General features: G+C 40.4%; 1 protein-coding gene across 3 annotated transcripts; it reads right to left on the bottom strand.

Moving 5' to 3' along the window:
* Window positions 1–6,749: 6,749 nt before the first annotated feature.
* MPV17L (MPV17 mitochondrial inner membrane protein like) lies at window positions 6,750–16,979 on the bottom strand. Of its 3 annotated transcripts, XR_011564033.1 has the most exons (6): window positions 16,591–16,979; window positions 14,004–14,074; window positions 12,299–12,328; window positions 12,118–12,217; window positions 9,753–10,052; window positions 6,750–7,794 (listed from the first exon to the last, which is right to left on the bottom strand). XR_011564033.1 is itself a non-coding variant. In XM_070779709.1 (5 exons), exons 1-5 carry the CDS (start codon window positions 16,898–16,900, stop codon window positions 10,009–10,011), a joined length of 555 nt encoding a protein of 184 aa, XP_070635810.1. In that variant the 5' UTR covers window positions 16,901–16,979; the 3' UTR covers window positions 6,750–10,008. The 3 variants fall into 3 exon arrangements, 2 of the variants coding, with proteins under 2 accessions (XP_070635810.1, XP_070635809.1); XM_070779709.1 differs by having other exon boundaries at window positions 6,750–10,052; XM_070779708.1 differs by lacking the exons at window positions 6,750–7,794; window positions 9,753–10,052 and having other exon boundaries at window positions 10,056–12,217; window positions 16,591–16,975.
* Between the last annotated feature and the right edge of the window lie 274 nt (window positions 16,980–17,253).

The following is a 17,253-nucleotide window of genomic DNA, read 5'->3' as shown; positions in this document are numbered from 1 at the left end:
TCCTCTATTGATTCCACCTCATCTCATTTGGGTCACCTCTAACTCCCTCCTCCCTCTTCTCTTCTCCATGTAACGCTGTGAACCTCTCTGGGTGACCCTCACAGTGGAGAAACTTTTCATCTTTAATGTAGATGTTCTATCAGTGGTGCTGTATAGAAGGAGAAGTTTTGAAATGACTGTAAAAATAGGACCAATAACTGGAAGCAGGAGGCTTAAGTCCAAACCCTGACTCCAGGGAACTTCTGACTCCAGGGAACATTAATTGACAGGAGCTCATCAAATGCCTCCATACCGACACTGAAACCAAGCACCACACGAGGGCCAACGAGTTCCAGGGCAAGACATACCAAGCAAATTCTCCAGCAACAAAGGAACACAGCCCTGAGCTCCAAGATACAGGCTGCCCAAAGTCACCCCAAAACCATAGACATCTCATAACTCATTACTGGACACTTCATTGCACTCCAGAGAGAAGAAATACAGCTCCACCCACCAGAACACCGACACAAGCTTCCCTAACCAAGAAACCTTGACAAGCCACCTGTACAAACCCACACACAGCGAGGAAACACCACAATAAAGAGAACTCCACAAACTGCCAGAATACAGAAAGGACACCCCAAACTCAGCAATTTAAACAAGATGAAGAGACAGAGGAATACCCAGCAGATAAAGGAACAGGATAAATGCCCACCAAACCAAACAAAAGAGGAAGAGATAGGGAATCTATCTGATAAAGAATTCTGAAGAGTGATAGTGAAATTGATCCAAAATCTTGAAATCAAAATGGAATCACAGGTAAATAGCCTGGAAACAAGGATTGAGAAGATGCAAGAAAGGTTTAACAAGGACCTAGAAGAAATAAAAAAGAGTCAATATATAATGAATACTGCAATAAATGAAATTAAAAACACTCTGGAGGCAACAAATAGTAGAATAACAGAGGCAGAAGATAGGATTAGTGAATTAGAAGAGAGAATGGTAGAAATAAATGAATCAGAGAGAAAAAAAGAAAAACGAATTAAAAGAAATTAGGACAATCTCAGAGACCTCCAGGACAATATTAGACGCTACAACATTCAAACCATAGGGGTCCCAGAAGAAGAAGACAAAAAGAAAGACCGTGAGAAAATACTTGAGGATATAATAGTTGAAAACTTCCCTAAAATGGGGAAGGAAATAATCACTCAAGTCCAAGAAACCCAGAGAGTCCCAAACAGAATAAACCCAAGGCGAAACACCCCAAGGCACATATTAATCAAATTAAAAAAGATCAAACACAAAGAACACATATTAAAAGCAGCAAGGGAAAAACAACAAATAACACACAAGGGAATTCCCATAAGGATAACAGCTGATCTTTCAATAGAAACTCTTCAAGCCAGGAGGGAATGGCAAGACATACTTAAAGTGATGAAAGAAAATAACCTACAGCCCAGATTATTATACCCAGCAAAGATCTCATTCAAATATGAAGGAGAAATCAAAAGCTTTACAGACAAGCAAAAGCTGAGAGAATTCAGCACCACCAAACCAGCTCTCCAACAAATACTAAAGGATATTCTCTAGACAGGAAACACAAAAATGGTGTATAAATTTGAACCCAAAACAATAAAGTAAATGGCAACGGGATCATACTTATCAGTAATTACCTTAAATGTAAATGGGTTGAATGCCCCAACCAAAAGACAAAGACTGGCTGAATGGATACCAAAACAAGATCCCTACATATGTTGTCTACAAGAGACCCACCTCAAAACAGGGGACACATACAGACTGAAAGTGAAGGGTTGGAAAAAGATTTTCCATGCAAATAGAGACCAAAAGAAAGCAGGAGTAGCAATACTCATATCAGATAAAATAGAATTTAAAACAAAGGATGTGAAAAGAGACAAAGACAGTCACTACTTAATGATCAAAGGATCAATCCAAGAAGAAGATATAACAATTATAAATATATATGCACCCAACACTGGAGCACTGCAATATGTAAGACAAATGCTAACAAGTATGAAAGGAGAAATTAACAATAACACAATAATAGTGGGAGACTTTAATACCCCACTCACACCTATGGATAGATCAACTAAACAGAAAATTAACAAGGAAACACAAACTTTAAACGATACAATAGACCAGTTAGACCTAATTGATATATATAGGACATTTCATCCCAAAACAATGAATTTCACCTTTTTCTCAAGCGCACATGGAACCTTCTCCAGGATAGATCACATCCGGGGCTATAAATCTAGCCTTGGTAAATTCAAAAAAATAGAAATCATTCCAAGCATCTTCTCTGACCATAATGCAGTAAGATTAGATCTCAATTACAGAAGAAAAACTATTAAAAATTCCAACATATGGAGGCTGAACAACACGCTGCTGAATAACCAACAAATCACAGAAGAAATCAAAAAAGAAATAAAAATATGCATAGAAACAAGTGAAAATGAAAACACAACAACCCAAAACCTGTGGGACATTGTAAAAGCAGTCCTAAGGGGAAAGTTCATAGCAATACAGGCATACCTCAAGAAATAAGAAAAAGTCAAATAAATAACCTAACTCTACATGTAAAGCAACTAGAAAAGGAAGAAATGAAGAACCCCAGGGTTAGTAGAAGGAAAGAAATCTTAAAAATTAGGGCAGAAATAAATGCAAAAGAAACAAAAGAGACCATAGCAAAAATCAACAAAGCCAAAAGCTGGTTCTTTGAAAGGATAAATAAAACTGACAAACCATTAGCCAGACTCATCAAGAAACAAAGGGAGAAAAATCAAATCAATAAAATTAGAAATGAAAATGGAGAGATCACAACAGACAACACAGAAATACAAAGGATCATAAGAGACTACTATCAACAACTATATGCCAATAAAATGGACAATGTGGAAGAAATGGACAAATTCTTAGAAAAGTACAACTTTCCAAAACTGGACCAGGAAGAAATAGAAAATCTTAACAGACCCATCACAAGCACGGAAATTGAAACTGTAATCAAAAATCTTCCAGCAAACAAAAGCCCAGGTCCAGACGGCTTCACAGCTGAATTCTACCAAAAATTTAGAGAAGAGCTAACACCTATCCTGCTCAAACTCTTCCAGAAAATTGCAGAGGAAGGTAAACTTCCAAACTCATTCTACGAGGCCACCATCACCCTAATACCAAAACCTGACAAAGATCCCACAAAAAAGAAAACTACAGGCCAATATCACTGATGAACATAGATGCAAAAATCCTTAACAAAATTCTAGTAATCAGAATCCAAAAACACATTAAAAAGATCATACACCATGACCAAGTGGGCTTTATCCCAGGGATGCAAGAATTCTTCAATATCCGCAAATCAATCAATGTAATACACCACATTAACAAATTGAAAAATAAAAACCATATGATTATCTCAATAGATGCAGAGAAAGCCTTTGACAAAATTCAACATCCATTTATGATAAAAAACTCTCCAGAAAGCAGGAATAGAAGGAACATACCTCAACATAATAAAAGCTATATATGACAAACCCACAGCAAACATTATCCTCAATGGTGAAAAATTGAAAGCATTTCCTCTAAAGTCAGGAACAAGACAAGGGTGCCCACTTTCACCATTACTGTTCAATATAGTTTTGGAAGTTTTGGCCACAGCAATCAGAGCAGAAAAAGAAATAAAAGGAATCCAAATTGGAAAAGAAGAAGTAAAACTCTCACTATTTGCAGATGACATGATCCTCTACATAGAAAACCCTAAAGACTCCACCAGAAAATTACTAGAACTAATCAATGATTATAGTAAAGTTGCAGGATATAAAATCAACACACAGAAATCCCTTGCATTCCTGTACACTAATAATGAGAAAACAGAAAGAGAAATTAAGGAAACAATTCCATTCACCATTGCAATGGAAAGAATAAAATACTTAGCAATATATCTACCTAAAGAAACTAAAGACCTATATATAGAAAACTATAAAACACTGGTGAAAGAAATCAAAGAGGACACTAATAGATGGAGAAATATACCATGTTCATGGATTGGAAGAATCAATATAGTGAAAATGAGTATACTACCCAAAGCAATTTATAGATTCAATGCAATCCCTATCAAGCTACCAACAGTATTCTTCACAGAGCTAGAACAAATAATTTCACAATTTGTATGGAAATACAAAAAACCTCGAATAGCCAAAGCTATCTTGAGAAAGAAGAATGGAATTGGAGGAATCAACCTACCTGACTTCAGGCTCTACTACAAAGCCACAGTCATCAAAACAGTATGGTACTGGCACAAAGACAGAAATATAAATCAATGGAACAAAATAGAAAGCCCAGAGATAAATCCACACACATATGGACACCTTATCTTTGACAAAAGAGGCAAGAATATACAATGGATTAAAGACAATCTCTTTAACAAGTGGTGCTGGGAAATCTGGTCAACCACTTGTAAAAGAATGAAACTGGAACACTTTCTAACACCATACACAAAAATAAACTCAAAATGGATTAAAGATCTAAACATAAGACCAGAAACTATAAAACTCCTAGAGGAGAACATAGGCAAAACACTCTCTGACATACATCACAGCAGGATCCTCTATGACCCACGTCCCAGAATATTGGAAATGAAAATAAACAAATGGGACCTAATTAAACTTAAAAGCTTCTGCACATCAAAGGAAACTATTAGCAAGGTGAAAAGACAGCCTTCAGAATGGGAGAAAATAATAGCAAATGAAGCAACTGACAAACAACTAATCTCAAAAATATATAAGCAACTCCTACAGTTCAATTCCAGAAAAATAAACAACACAATCAAAAAATGGGCCAAAGAACTAAATAGACATTTCTCCAAAGAAGACATACAGATGGCTAACAAACACATGAAAAGATGCTCAACATCACTCATTATCAGAGAAATGCAAATCAAAACCACAATGAGGTACCATTTCACACCAGTCAGAATGGCTGCAATCCAAAAGTCTACAAGCAATAAATGCTGGAGAGGGTGTGGAGAAAAGGGAACCCTCTTACACTGTTGGTGGGAATGCAAACTAGTACAGCCACTATGGAGAACAGTGTGGAGATTCCTTAAAAAACTGGAAATAGAACTGCCTTATGATCCAGCAGTCCCACTGTTGGGCATACACACTGAGGAAACCAGAAGGGAAAGAGACACGTGTACCCCAATGTTCATCGCACACTGTTTATGATAGCCAGGACATGGAAGCAACCTAGATGTCCATCAGCATATGAATGGATAAGAAAACTGTGGTACATATACACAATGGAGTATTACTCAGCCATTAAAAAGAATACATTTGAATCAGTTCTAATGAGGTGGATGAAACTGGAGCCTATTATACAGAGTGAAGTAAGCCAGAAAGAAAAACACCAATACAGTATACTAACGCATATATATGGAATTTAGAAAGATGGTAACAATAACCCTGTCTACGAGACAGCAAAAGAGAGACTGATGTATAGAACAGTCTTATGGACTCTGTGGGAGAGGGAGAGGGTGGGAAGATCTGGGAGAATGACATTGAAACATGTATAATGTCATGTATGAAACGAGTCACCAGTCCAGGTTTGATGCACGATGCTGGATGCTTGGGGCTGGTGCACTGGGATGACCCAGAGGGATGGTATGGGGAGGGAGAAGGGAGGAGGGTTCAGGATGGGGAACACATGTATACCTGTGGCGGATTCATTTCAATATTTGGCAAAACCAATAAACTAAGTAAAAAAAAAAAGAAAAGAAAAATTTTCAATAGGTTTAAAATTGCATTTTCTATGACTTGGTTTCTTTAGATTCTAAGCATTGTAGGCAAAACTAGATTAAGTATAGCCAATGCAAGGTCAAGATCTTCAGGCACAAAAAATCCATTAATGTTCTAATACTTTCAGAAGATGAATCTAATGTCAGATGAAAGCTGTCTCCAGAATATATGGTTAAGTATGTTCTGGGTATAATTTGTTTTGGCCAACAGTGTAGAAATTCATATGAAACTCTACTGAACTAACAGCAAATTGCCCACCTAGAAAAAAATAAATTTTTAATAGCTTCAAAAGAATTCTAAAGGATGACAATCCTTGGAAAATAAATAAAACATGGATGAGTTAGAAATTGTAGTTCTGCGCTGTTATTTAGTTGCTAAGTCATGGCCAACTCTTTTGCGAGCCCATGGACTGTAGCCCATCAGGCTCCTCTGTCCATGAGATTCTCCAGGCAAGAATACTGGAATGGGTTGCCATTTTCTTCTCCAGGGCATCTTCCCAATCCAGGGATCGAACCTGTGTCTCCTGCACTTAGATACCACCTGAAATAGCAAAGTTAAATTTCTACATCTACATGTTTTATAGTGAAAGAAACAGAACAAAATTTTATTAAAAGTATTAATAAATCTAAATTGCAATTATTAATGAAGTATTAGAATGTAAAAAACGTTTTCGGCTTTGAGTTATCTTTTAGTAGCTCTAATTCCTTTCCTCTATTGGACAGTTTTCTTATTCTGGATCCCCAAAAAATCAGTGCCAATAAGATAAAGTTTTCCTAAAGCACCCTTCATTTTTATGAACCCCTAAGTGCCAAATTTCACTCACTGTATACTGGGAAAACCTATCACTTTGTCCACTGAATCTCCTTAGTGATAGATTGTGAGGAAAACATTTTTGCATGCCACTTTCACACATGGCTTCAGAAAATTTTCAATTCAGTGCAGTCACTCAGTCATGTCATAAGTATATGACTTTTAAGTACATGATTTACTTGAATTTAATAGATATTAATGCATTTTACATTACTGGGGCAAGAGCAAGGAAATTTCTAGACAGTTTAACTCTAAAATAATTGGTCTGCATAGTTTTAAAGTAGTTCATAACAACAGAAGAGCTATTTCACAACATGTAAGACATGTTTTGTCATTTAAAAATGTATCCAGAGTAACTATAGTAAGGCCTACTCGGCAGTCTTCTAGATTAGCTTCAATATTACTTATGGGGGAAGAACAGTGTTTGGGAAAATATTTGAGAAAACAAACCTTGAAGGAAGAGAGAAAAGCTTATTATTCATCAAAGTCTGATAACCTTTACTTAATGTGTTACTCTGTACTGTAGAGAATATACAGCATATATTCTCTGAATATTTGCAAATAATACCCTTTTAATTTTTATGCAAACCAAACAATAATAATAAAATAAAATTGTACAAAGTACTATTGTAAAATTGTAAAATAAATGTAAAATTGTAAAATAAAATTATACAATGGTTGCATAACTCCATACTAAAAACCACTGAATTATTTAAACTATTATCCAAAGAAATGACATTGAGTGGTATTTAACCATTTAAATCACAACACATTCAGTTCAGTTCAGTTGCTCAGTCGTGTCTGACTCTTTGCGACCCCAAGACTGCAGCACACCAGGCTTCCCTGTCCATCACCAACTCCTGGAGCTTGCTCAAACTCATGTTCATCGAGTCAGTGATGCCATCCAACCATCTCATCTTCTGTTGTCCCCTTCTCCTTCTGCCCTCAATCTTGCCCAGCATCAGGGTCTTTTCCAATGAGTCAGTTCCTCGAAGCAGGTGGACGAAGGATTGGAGCTTCAGCTTCAGCATCAGTCCTTCCAATGAATATTCAGGACCGATTTCCTTTAGGATTGACTGGTTGAATCTCCTTGCTATCCAAGGGACTCTCAAGAGTCTTCTCCAACACCACAGTTCAAAAGCATCAATTCTTTGGTGCTCAGTTTTCTTTATGGTCCAACTCTCACATCCATATATGACTACTGGAAAAAACCATAGCTTTGACTAGATGGACTTTTGTCAGCAGAAAATTGTAAACACGTGCAAACTCTCACATTGCCTAATTCTTTCTCACCAAACCAACTATGATATAGATAAAATGGAGTAACTTTCATTAATTTTCCTACAAATGAAAGAGTGATAGGTTGCAAATTATACATGATTTTCAATTACAAGTAAGCTAGACAGAAGTATCTACATTATTCAAAGTTGAGGAATGGTTATGGATATTTCTCTCTATGTTAGAAGCTACATGCCGTTTTGTTTTGTTTGTTTTTTTTTTTTCTTTGCTCTCTCCTTCAAGATCGCATCTCATCCTGGGACTTCCCCAGTGGTCCAGGGACTAGGACTCCATGCACTCAATGCAGGGGGCCCAAGTTCAATCCCTGGGCAGGGAACCAGATCCCACATGCTGCAACTAAGAGTCTGCACACTGCAACTAAGGATTCCATATGCCCCAACTAAACAACCCAAGTGCTACAACCAAGACCAGTGCAGCCGAATAAAAAATATTAAAAAAAAAAAAAAAGATCTCATCTGATCCTACCATCACCACTCCAATTCACAGACCCTCAGTCTTTTGAATCCATCTCTCAACATCTAGCTGTGGCATCTCCTCCATGGAGCTTCTCCAGATTGGTCAGGCACCATGATTTTAAAAGCTTATGTGCTTCCCTGGTGGTTCAAATGGTAGAGTCTGCCTGCAATGCTGGAGACCCGTGTTTGATCCATGGGTCAGAAAGACCCCCTGGAGAAGGAAATGGCAACCCGCTCCAGAATTCTTGCCTGGAGAATCCTATAGACAGAGGAGCCTGGCGGGCTATAGTCCATGGGACAGTAAAGAGTTGGACATGACTGAGCAACTTCACTTTCACTTTTCACTGCTTATGTCACCAGCCTGTGTCTGGGTGGCATTACTACAGCAACAGTCAAGCTTTCTATTGACCACTTGTCATGGATGCTGCTCAGGTACTGAATGGTGAACTGGATTAGATCTCCTGAGAACCTGATTGTCATTTTTTTTATACTTATACTTGCAACTAGATCAAGGACTTCTTTTTTAATTTTTAAAAAATATTTATTTACTTGGCTGCATTGGTCTTAGTTGTGGCACGTGGGATCTTTGTAGCATCATGAGGGATCTTTTGTTGTGGTGCATGGACTCTCTAGTTGTGGCACGCAGACTCCATAGTTGCAGTGCTCAGGCTTAGTTGCTCTGTGGCTTGTGGGCTCTTTAGTTCCCCAGCCAGGGACTGAACCCAAGTCCCCTGCATTGGTAGGCGAATTCTTAACCACTGGACCACCAGGGAAGTCCCCAAGACCATGGACTTCTTTTAACAGTTGTCGCATGCTATTTATCCTCTTCATATCCCTACAGTGGCCATTTAATAACCTTTATTATTTACATGAGGGTTATGAAATTTTATCTACTACAGTTATCCTAGTGGACTATAAGACTGGTTGCATCCACTCGTGTAGAAGGAAAAGATCTCCCCTGATTTGAGAATTCATTTTTTAGTTATCTTAGTAAAAGGCCTACATCTGAAACTGGAAATGGAAACCAGGAAAGTCAAGACTGGGCACCCTTGATTTTAATGGTAGCAGGGCCAGGAAGACAGCTCCCTGGGGGTGATGGCCAATGGCATCATTATAAGGCGACTATCAAAGGAGGAAAAGGAAGGAAACTGGCTAGGTGCCATTACAGCTACAGGGCAAATGGACCCAGGGTCAGAAGGCAGCAGTCTGTAAGCTTTGAAAATAAATGTTTTGACATCCTCCAAATTTCCCTTTTGTTTTCTACGTGTATTAGGTGAAGTTGTTTTGAAAATCCAGTCTTCTTCAGCTCTGTCATGAAAAACGAATGAAAGGTTTTGCCTTTGCCTGAGCAACAGGGGGCCAGAAAAGAGGGCCAGGGGGCAACACACAAGCACGTTAAACAAACCTTATGGGGGACTTCCCTGACGGCCCGGTGGTCGGGACTCCGCACTTCCAAAGCAGAGGACCCTGGTTGGAGATCTAAAAGTCCGCACGCTGCGAGGCACGGCCAAAAATAATGATTAAAAAAAGAGAGAGGGAGAGAAGCCTTATGGAATGGAGAAATTTGGAAGAAGAATAGCATCCATCTGGTCTGTTCTAAATCCTGGAAGGTCAAGAGCGTGTTTTACCAAGGATGGCAGCATTTTAAAACAAACATTGCATTATTTTGAATGAGTTCCATTTCTCACACGAAGACACAAAAAGACTCTTGAGAAAAATTAAAACAGTATTATTTGCAAAAATTCAGAGAATACATGCTACATACCTCTGCAGTACAGAGTAACACATTATTGAGTCAAGATTATCAAACTTTTATGAATAATAAGCTTTTCGCCCTTCCCCCGAGGTTTGTCTTCTCAAACGTTTTCCCAAACACTACTCTTCCACCATAAGTAGTGCTGAATCTGGTCTAGAACACTGTCAAGCAGTCCTTACTATAGTTACTCTGGATATGCTTTTCTTTTTGATAGATAAATTGATTGATTGATCTCTAGTTGTGGCGTGTGGGCTCCAGAGCGTGGGCTCAGTAATTGCAGCCCAAGGTAGGGCTTAGCTGCCCTTCAGCATGTGGTATGTTCCCAGATCAGGGATGGAACCTATGTCCCCTGCATTGGCAGGTGGATTCTTAACTACTAGACCACCAGGGAAGTCCTGGATATACTTTTTAAATGATAAAACATGTCTTACATGTTGTGAAATAGCTCTTCTGTTATATGAACTACTTTTAAAACTTTACAAAAAACCAATTATTTTAGAATTAAACTCCCTAGAAATGTCCTTACTCTTGCCCCAATAATGTAAAATATATTAATATCTGTTAGATTCAAATAACTCATATACTTAAAAGTCATATATTTATGACATATAAATTTAAATTACAAGTTATATAAATTATATGCTTAAATATTTTGGCAAACAAGCTTAAATTAATCTTATATATAAAGTCTCAAGATAAATTTTAACATCGCAATGTTCAACATCTTTAAATTTGTGAAACACTCCATTGGAAACAACAGAATAATGATGCAATTCTTGGGTGAAAATTGCTAAAACTTCTTAAAATAATCACATTTTTAAATCCATTTTTAATTTTTAAATCCACTGACTTTGAAGATAGAAATGAAAAACTGGATTGAATTTCTCATGTCAACCTTAAAAATTACCTATAAAGACTTACGTTAAAGCAGTAATTTAAAAAATATATATCATCAGTGTGAATTTTGGGATAAATATTTTCCCTGAAACTTTATGGAATTGAGTTCTTTCTTCCAGAAGAAAACTTATTAATTTTTTTTTTCAGAAACTTCATTCAATATATTTCTTTTTAAAAACAAATATTTTGTATATTTCATATATCTAGGAAATGGGATATTTAACCAAGTGAATATACTAAAAACTAAAAAACATTAACCAAAAAAAAAGAAAAACAAAACCTTAAAAACTATAAAAAGAGAAAACATCAGTAAAATATACTCTATTCAGGACCACTGAAGATACACTATTTTTTAATATATAAAATGTACTTGCAGACCCTTCATGTTAGCATAACAATAAATTATTATACAATATTTGGGGGGGTAATCTGTTTATTCAAACTTTCTGATTGAATGTGGTATAAACAAAAATTTACTGTAAGGACTATTTTTGGTATAAAAAATAATCTGATCCAAAAGTGTTTAGGAGACAACCTGAGATTTTAGAAGAGATGTATACCATCAAAATGGGGGTTTTCTACATTAACTGGCAATAAAATATTAGACCAGAAATAGTAATGATTATAAAATGCCACTTTGCCATTATCACTGATATTAACCAAGGTAGTAGAGGAGTCAAAGTGGAGTAGGAAATGGCAACCCACTCCAGTATTCTTGCCTGGAAACTTCCACGGAGAAAGGAGCCTGGCAGGCTACAGTCCATGGGGTCGCAAAGAGAGGACACAACTGAACACCACCACCATTAGAGAGGTGAAAATATTAGAGAATTAACAGCTCCAGATTAGAATGGGGGGAAAAAGGATATGTGGATAAAATTGAAAGTTATCATTGCTAATTAAAAAGCAGTCAGGTCTATAGGAAAGTAAATCTTCAAAAGGGAGCACGTAACTGGTAAGCAGAGTATTTTATCCGCAGGCAATTCACTGTGCTTACTTAAGGGGACAAAATGAGTCCCTTTAAGGGAGTTCTTGACTTGTCATTTCTCTGAGGGCTTTTCAACTTCATTTGTCCCCTTGATACGACGGAAAGTAAAAGCTGATTTGAAGGTGCCATCACCTTCCTGTTGAGAAAAACAGAGGAAGGTGGCCCACAGAAAACCACAGAGTCCAGTGTAAGCTGTTCGCCAGCGAATGGGAATGAGGCTGAAGTTGATCAGCTGTAACAGAGAGAACATATCTGTAAGTGCTCCGTATAAACCAAACCCACAAATTAGCATTCTCAGTAGTTTGAAACTCACCTGTACAAAAGGCCAGTACATCAGACCACTCTGGAATAAAGGAAAACTTTATTAGGATGCTTTTAAATTGCACAAACTAATCAGACAGTTTGTTCTATAAAGCATTAAAAAAAAAAACAGACAACAAAATAAATAAATAAAAACAAACATGAAACAATGGTTTAAAAAAGAAATACCAGACAGGAAGAATGTGGAGGTGGGAGTATATTTCAGACTAAGCAGATTAAATTAGATTACTTATGGTCTCTCGAGTGGAAGAGGGTGGGAAGTTGTACAGAAAGCTGTTAGGCACAGGCATAAAGATTGTTATTAGTTATAGTCATCTAGACTATAGAAAAGTCTACCTGAATGAGGACCAATTCTGGAAGACAACTACTTTCAAATCATTGTTAACAACATATATTTATATATTGCAGTTTTCCTGTTTGCTCACGCAAATGATTCAGGGAAATACTGATAAAACACAGGATCACCAATGAATTTTTGAAACTATAGACCAAACCTACTTTATGGTGATTTTCTAATAATGTATTCTAGCTACTTCATGCTAGAGAATAAGTTTAGCTTTTAAGATAGATTTATTTTAACAGGCTTTAACCTGTTGGTTGGGGTTTCCCAGGTAATAGTGGTAAAGAATCCGCCTTCCAACGTAGGAAAGACAGGTTTGATCCCTGAGTTGGGAAGATTCCTTCAGAAGGAAAAGGCAACCCACTCCAGTATTCTTGCCTGGGAAATCCCATGGACAGAGGAGGCCGGTGGGCTACAGTCCATGGAGTGGCAAAACAGTCAGACATGACTTAGCGGTTAAACAACTACTGAGTACAAGAGGTGACTTGTTTCAAGCCCTGAGAAACATTTTCCTTTTCTGTAAATACCGTTGTGATGTTAAGAAGGTTCATTTCACGGGGACCCAGCAGAATGCATACCTGGAAACATCAGCTCTAAAAGTGGCAATGATTCCATTAAGCCACTCACATTCTACAATTCCTATTTTTCAATAACCTCTTTGACTCCAAAAATCACTGTAATCACTAACAAGAATAAATACAAGAATGGCAGAAATCATTGTGAGCATTGAATAAAATTTAGAGACACATATAGACATTCTTAAAGCTTCTCCTTTAACCGTTACAAGAAATTTAAGATCTGTCAAAACACTGTATCCTTGTGTCAACCATCTGGAGCCCTAATTTAAGAATATTTTTATTTAAATGTATTTTATGTTAAAAAAGGGTTTCCCTGGTGGCTCAGAGGTTAAAGCATCTGCCTGCAATGCAGGAGACCTGGGTTCGATCCCTGGGTCGGGAAGATCCCCTGGAGAAGGGAATGGCAACCCACTCCAGTATTCTTGCCTGGAGAATCGCATGGACAGAGGAGCCTGGTGGGCTACAGTCCATGGGGTCGCAAAGAGTCGGACAGGACTGAGTGACTTTACTTTCACTTTCACTTTATGTTAAAAAGATACAAAAAAGGACTTCCCTGGTGGTCCAGTGGTTAAGAATCTGCCTTCCAGTTCAGGGAGGAAGTTTCAGTCCCTAATGGGGAACTAAAATCTCACATGCCTCGAGGCAACTAAGCTTGCAAACCACAGAGAAAGATCCCCTGTGGAAACTAAGACCCGACACAGCCAAATAAATAAATAAATATTAAAAAAAAAAAAAGATACAGAAAGATCATGGTTGTCTTTTTCAAAAGTCTGTCTTACCTTATACGTATTCCAGAATTTCTGTCTCATGTCCAGAAATATGTCATCCTTTCTTTCGAGAATACTCATACCTATTTTTAATAAGATTCAATAGGAAGAATACTGTGTAACAGTTCACATTCAAGTTTTCTATTCCAATATCACTCACTCAGTATGTCCCATCTGACCCAACAGTGAAAACAGAAGACAATCTGCATTCTAAAACTGGGTACATTTTAAAGTGATGATTAATATGAAGTGACAATAGCAGGGTATGAGGTTATAGCAGAATTATTTAGGAAAAAAAACTGTAAGAGAATTCACAAAAACCTCAATATAATCATAGTGGGACTATTAGTGACATTTTCCTCTCCTTTCAAAAGATTTTTTGAAATTCTTAAATTTTTTAAAATTAATTTCTTCCTTTTACAGAAAGGCTGCCAGACCCTGGGTGTTCTAGCAACTTCAGATTTCCCATATAAAGAGGCTTTCGAATTGGAATTTGAAAGCGGCACATCAATTCAGTGCTCCTAAAAACATGTGGAAAACTCTGATGTTCAGCAACCCTGAAAAGGAAGTCTGGGGAAAAGAATAAAACCCTCTTATTTTAGGAAGGATGTAAACATAAGAGTGCTTTAAAAATTCTCCCCCAACTCTGATTGGGAGGAAGGGGAAATAAAGTATTTTAAGTCAATTGCGGGGGATTCTTAGAACAGGACTTACAAGAAAACTGAGCCCAATATTGGTAATACCATACTCAACTTACACGGCAGTAACTAAGACCTAAGCATTTTATGTCCTTTCTTTCATAACCCTGGGCTGAGGATGGTCAAGTTACAAAGGAGGAAAAGCGCTCAGGGAGCAACCCAGGTGTGGATTCTGAACCAGATCTCATAATCATAGCTATTCTAGCTTCCAAGGGAGGCCCAGCACAAAGGATCATCTAAGACAGGCAATTTCCAAGTCTAAAGAGCCTTGAACAGACATCCAACCTACCCCCCTCCTACCTCCCCGACTTCATGTTTACAGAAATCTGTGCCTTATCCCCGGGAGTGACGTCCAGGCCAGGTCATCACTCCTGGGGATAAGGCACAGATTTCTGATAAACCAGGCAGCTCCTGCTCTCAGGTCCTCTAGGCCCTGACCTCACGGACCCTGTCAACCGTGTGGTTGGCACTGTATCAGGAATGATTCCTGTGCAATTTGTGAGCGACTCTGGTCCTCAAAATGAGATCCATGGGGCGGTGTAAGTTCCTTCAAAGTGGTAACTTGATCACTTCGACCCGTTTAGAAGAAAATACCAACAGGCACTGACATGACCCCTTGGGGGGAATCTGTGATTCCCCAATACCAAGGCCAGGCCCAGGATTCTTGAATTTTCTTAATGGATGGGTGCCCCTCCCATGCTCACTCCTTTCCAGGTGATAGAAAACGCTATGAAGATGAAGGCCACAGAGCCCTCTCCACTGTTTTAGAATTTTAGGGCGCTAAGGAAGGTTCCCAAAGGTATGCCCTCAGGCTCCTCGGTGCGCTTTCTGAAGAGGGGGGCTCCCTGCACCCTCACAGGTACAGAATCCTCTCATAACAGGGGTCCAAGGTCTTCTCACATTATCTGTGGGTTTTGAAGTGGGAGTGGGACTCCCTTCAGGTAAACCTTGTTACAAAAGCAGGAGAATGGCCCTGAGCACACATTCTGGGGGGAAACAGGTGGGACCCGGAGGTTCAGATGGTAAAGAATCTGCCTGCAATACAGGAGACCTGGGTTCGATCCCTGCGTTTGGACAGATCCCCTGGAGAAGGAATTGGCAACCCACTCCAATATTCTTGCCTGGAGAATCCCATGGACAGAAGAGCCTGGGGAGGCTACAGTGCATGGGGTCACAAAGAGTCGGGACACAACTGAGAACACTTAGGTAGGACCTCAGATTCCCCTGTCTCTGCCCCGACCATCCTGAATCCCCTCACATTTTGTTTTCGTGTTGGAAAGGCTTATCCCTCCAGTGGAAACGAGGCCCCCAGCCCCAGGCGTGAATTTTCCCAGGAGCAGGACCGCCTCCCCCCAACCCTACCCCGGACCGTCCAACCCCCCGCCTCACCCGCCGCCCCACAACCTAGTCACAGGGGTCGCAGCGGCAATGCTAACGAGCTGGGGGTCTCCTTGATATTCCCGTGGATCTTTTTTTTTTTTTTCAGGGGAAAAATGGATCTCCATTCCTGCCTCCCCCAGTTCCGGCCTACGGACACCCCAGGGCCCCCTGAAACTTCTAGCCCCAGACTATTTGCAACCTCAGCGTCCCAAGTGCGCCTTTCGCGCCCTAATCCCAGGCCTCTCCAGCAACCACGCTTCAATTTCTTTCCCCTCAATCCCCTTAATCCACGGTCCCCAGACTTCCCGGTCCTCACACCTCGATCTCCCGCTCTCGCCCCGACCCTCCCAGTCTCCTAACCCTTGGCCCCCACGGGAGGGTTTCCAGCCCCGGCCCCGTCCCCACAGAGCCCCAGGATCCTGCTCCGTCCCAGCCCCAGGAAGCCCCTGCCTCCAGTCCCCCAATTCCAGATCCGAGCCCGTCCCCCAGCTCCGCCTCCAGGTCCCCGCCCGTCTCCTCACCCGCGTAGAAGGTAGAGACGTACACCGGCCCGCCCAGAGCCTGGTCGCACAGCACCTTGGCCAGGATGGTTCGCGGCGCGCGCCCAGGCAGCGCGCGCTCCAGCAGGTTCAGCCACACATAGTTTAAGTTCGCGTGGAAGGCCACGGCCACGGTAGCCACGTGCCGCGTATGTTGCCAGTCGGCCGGGCCGCCCCGCAGCACCTGCTGCAGCGCGTCGCCGCCCGAGAAGAACCCGGCGTAAAGCAGTACGTTCGCTGGCCAAGGGTAACGCCCGGCGGCGCGCGTGAGCGCCTGCCACCAGCTCACCATGCCGGTTCCCAGGGCGCCCCACGAACGCAGGCCGCTGGCTCCTCGGCCTCCGCCCTCCGCCGGGGCAGCCGGCGCGCCGCCTCCAGCCACTTGCACCTACCTCCTTCCGATGCTCGAAGGCGATTGGGCGCCCCGCGCACACCCAACCCCCGCCGGCCAATCCCGTGGCCTCTAGCGATCCTGGGGCTGAGCTTTTGATGTGCGGTGGGTCCGCAAATGCTTGATCCCCTTGCAAGAAATGCCCAGAACAGGGAAATCCATTCGGACGGTAGACTAGTCAGGGGCTGGGCGATGGCGCGGGGCGGTGGGGGTGGGAAGTGACTGCTAACCGGGTGTGGGGTTCTTCTGTGGCG

Source organism: Bos indicus, chromosome 25 (assembly GCF_029378745.1).
Source record: "Bos indicus isolate NIAB-ARS_2022 breed Sahiwal x Tharparkar chromosome 25, NIAB-ARS_B.indTharparkar_mat_pri_1.0, whole genome shotgun sequence".
Lineage (NCBI taxonomy): Eukaryota > Metazoa > Chordata > Mammalia > Artiodactyla > Bovidae > Bos > Bos indicus.
This window is presented reverse-complemented; position numbering and strand designations above follow the sequence as displayed.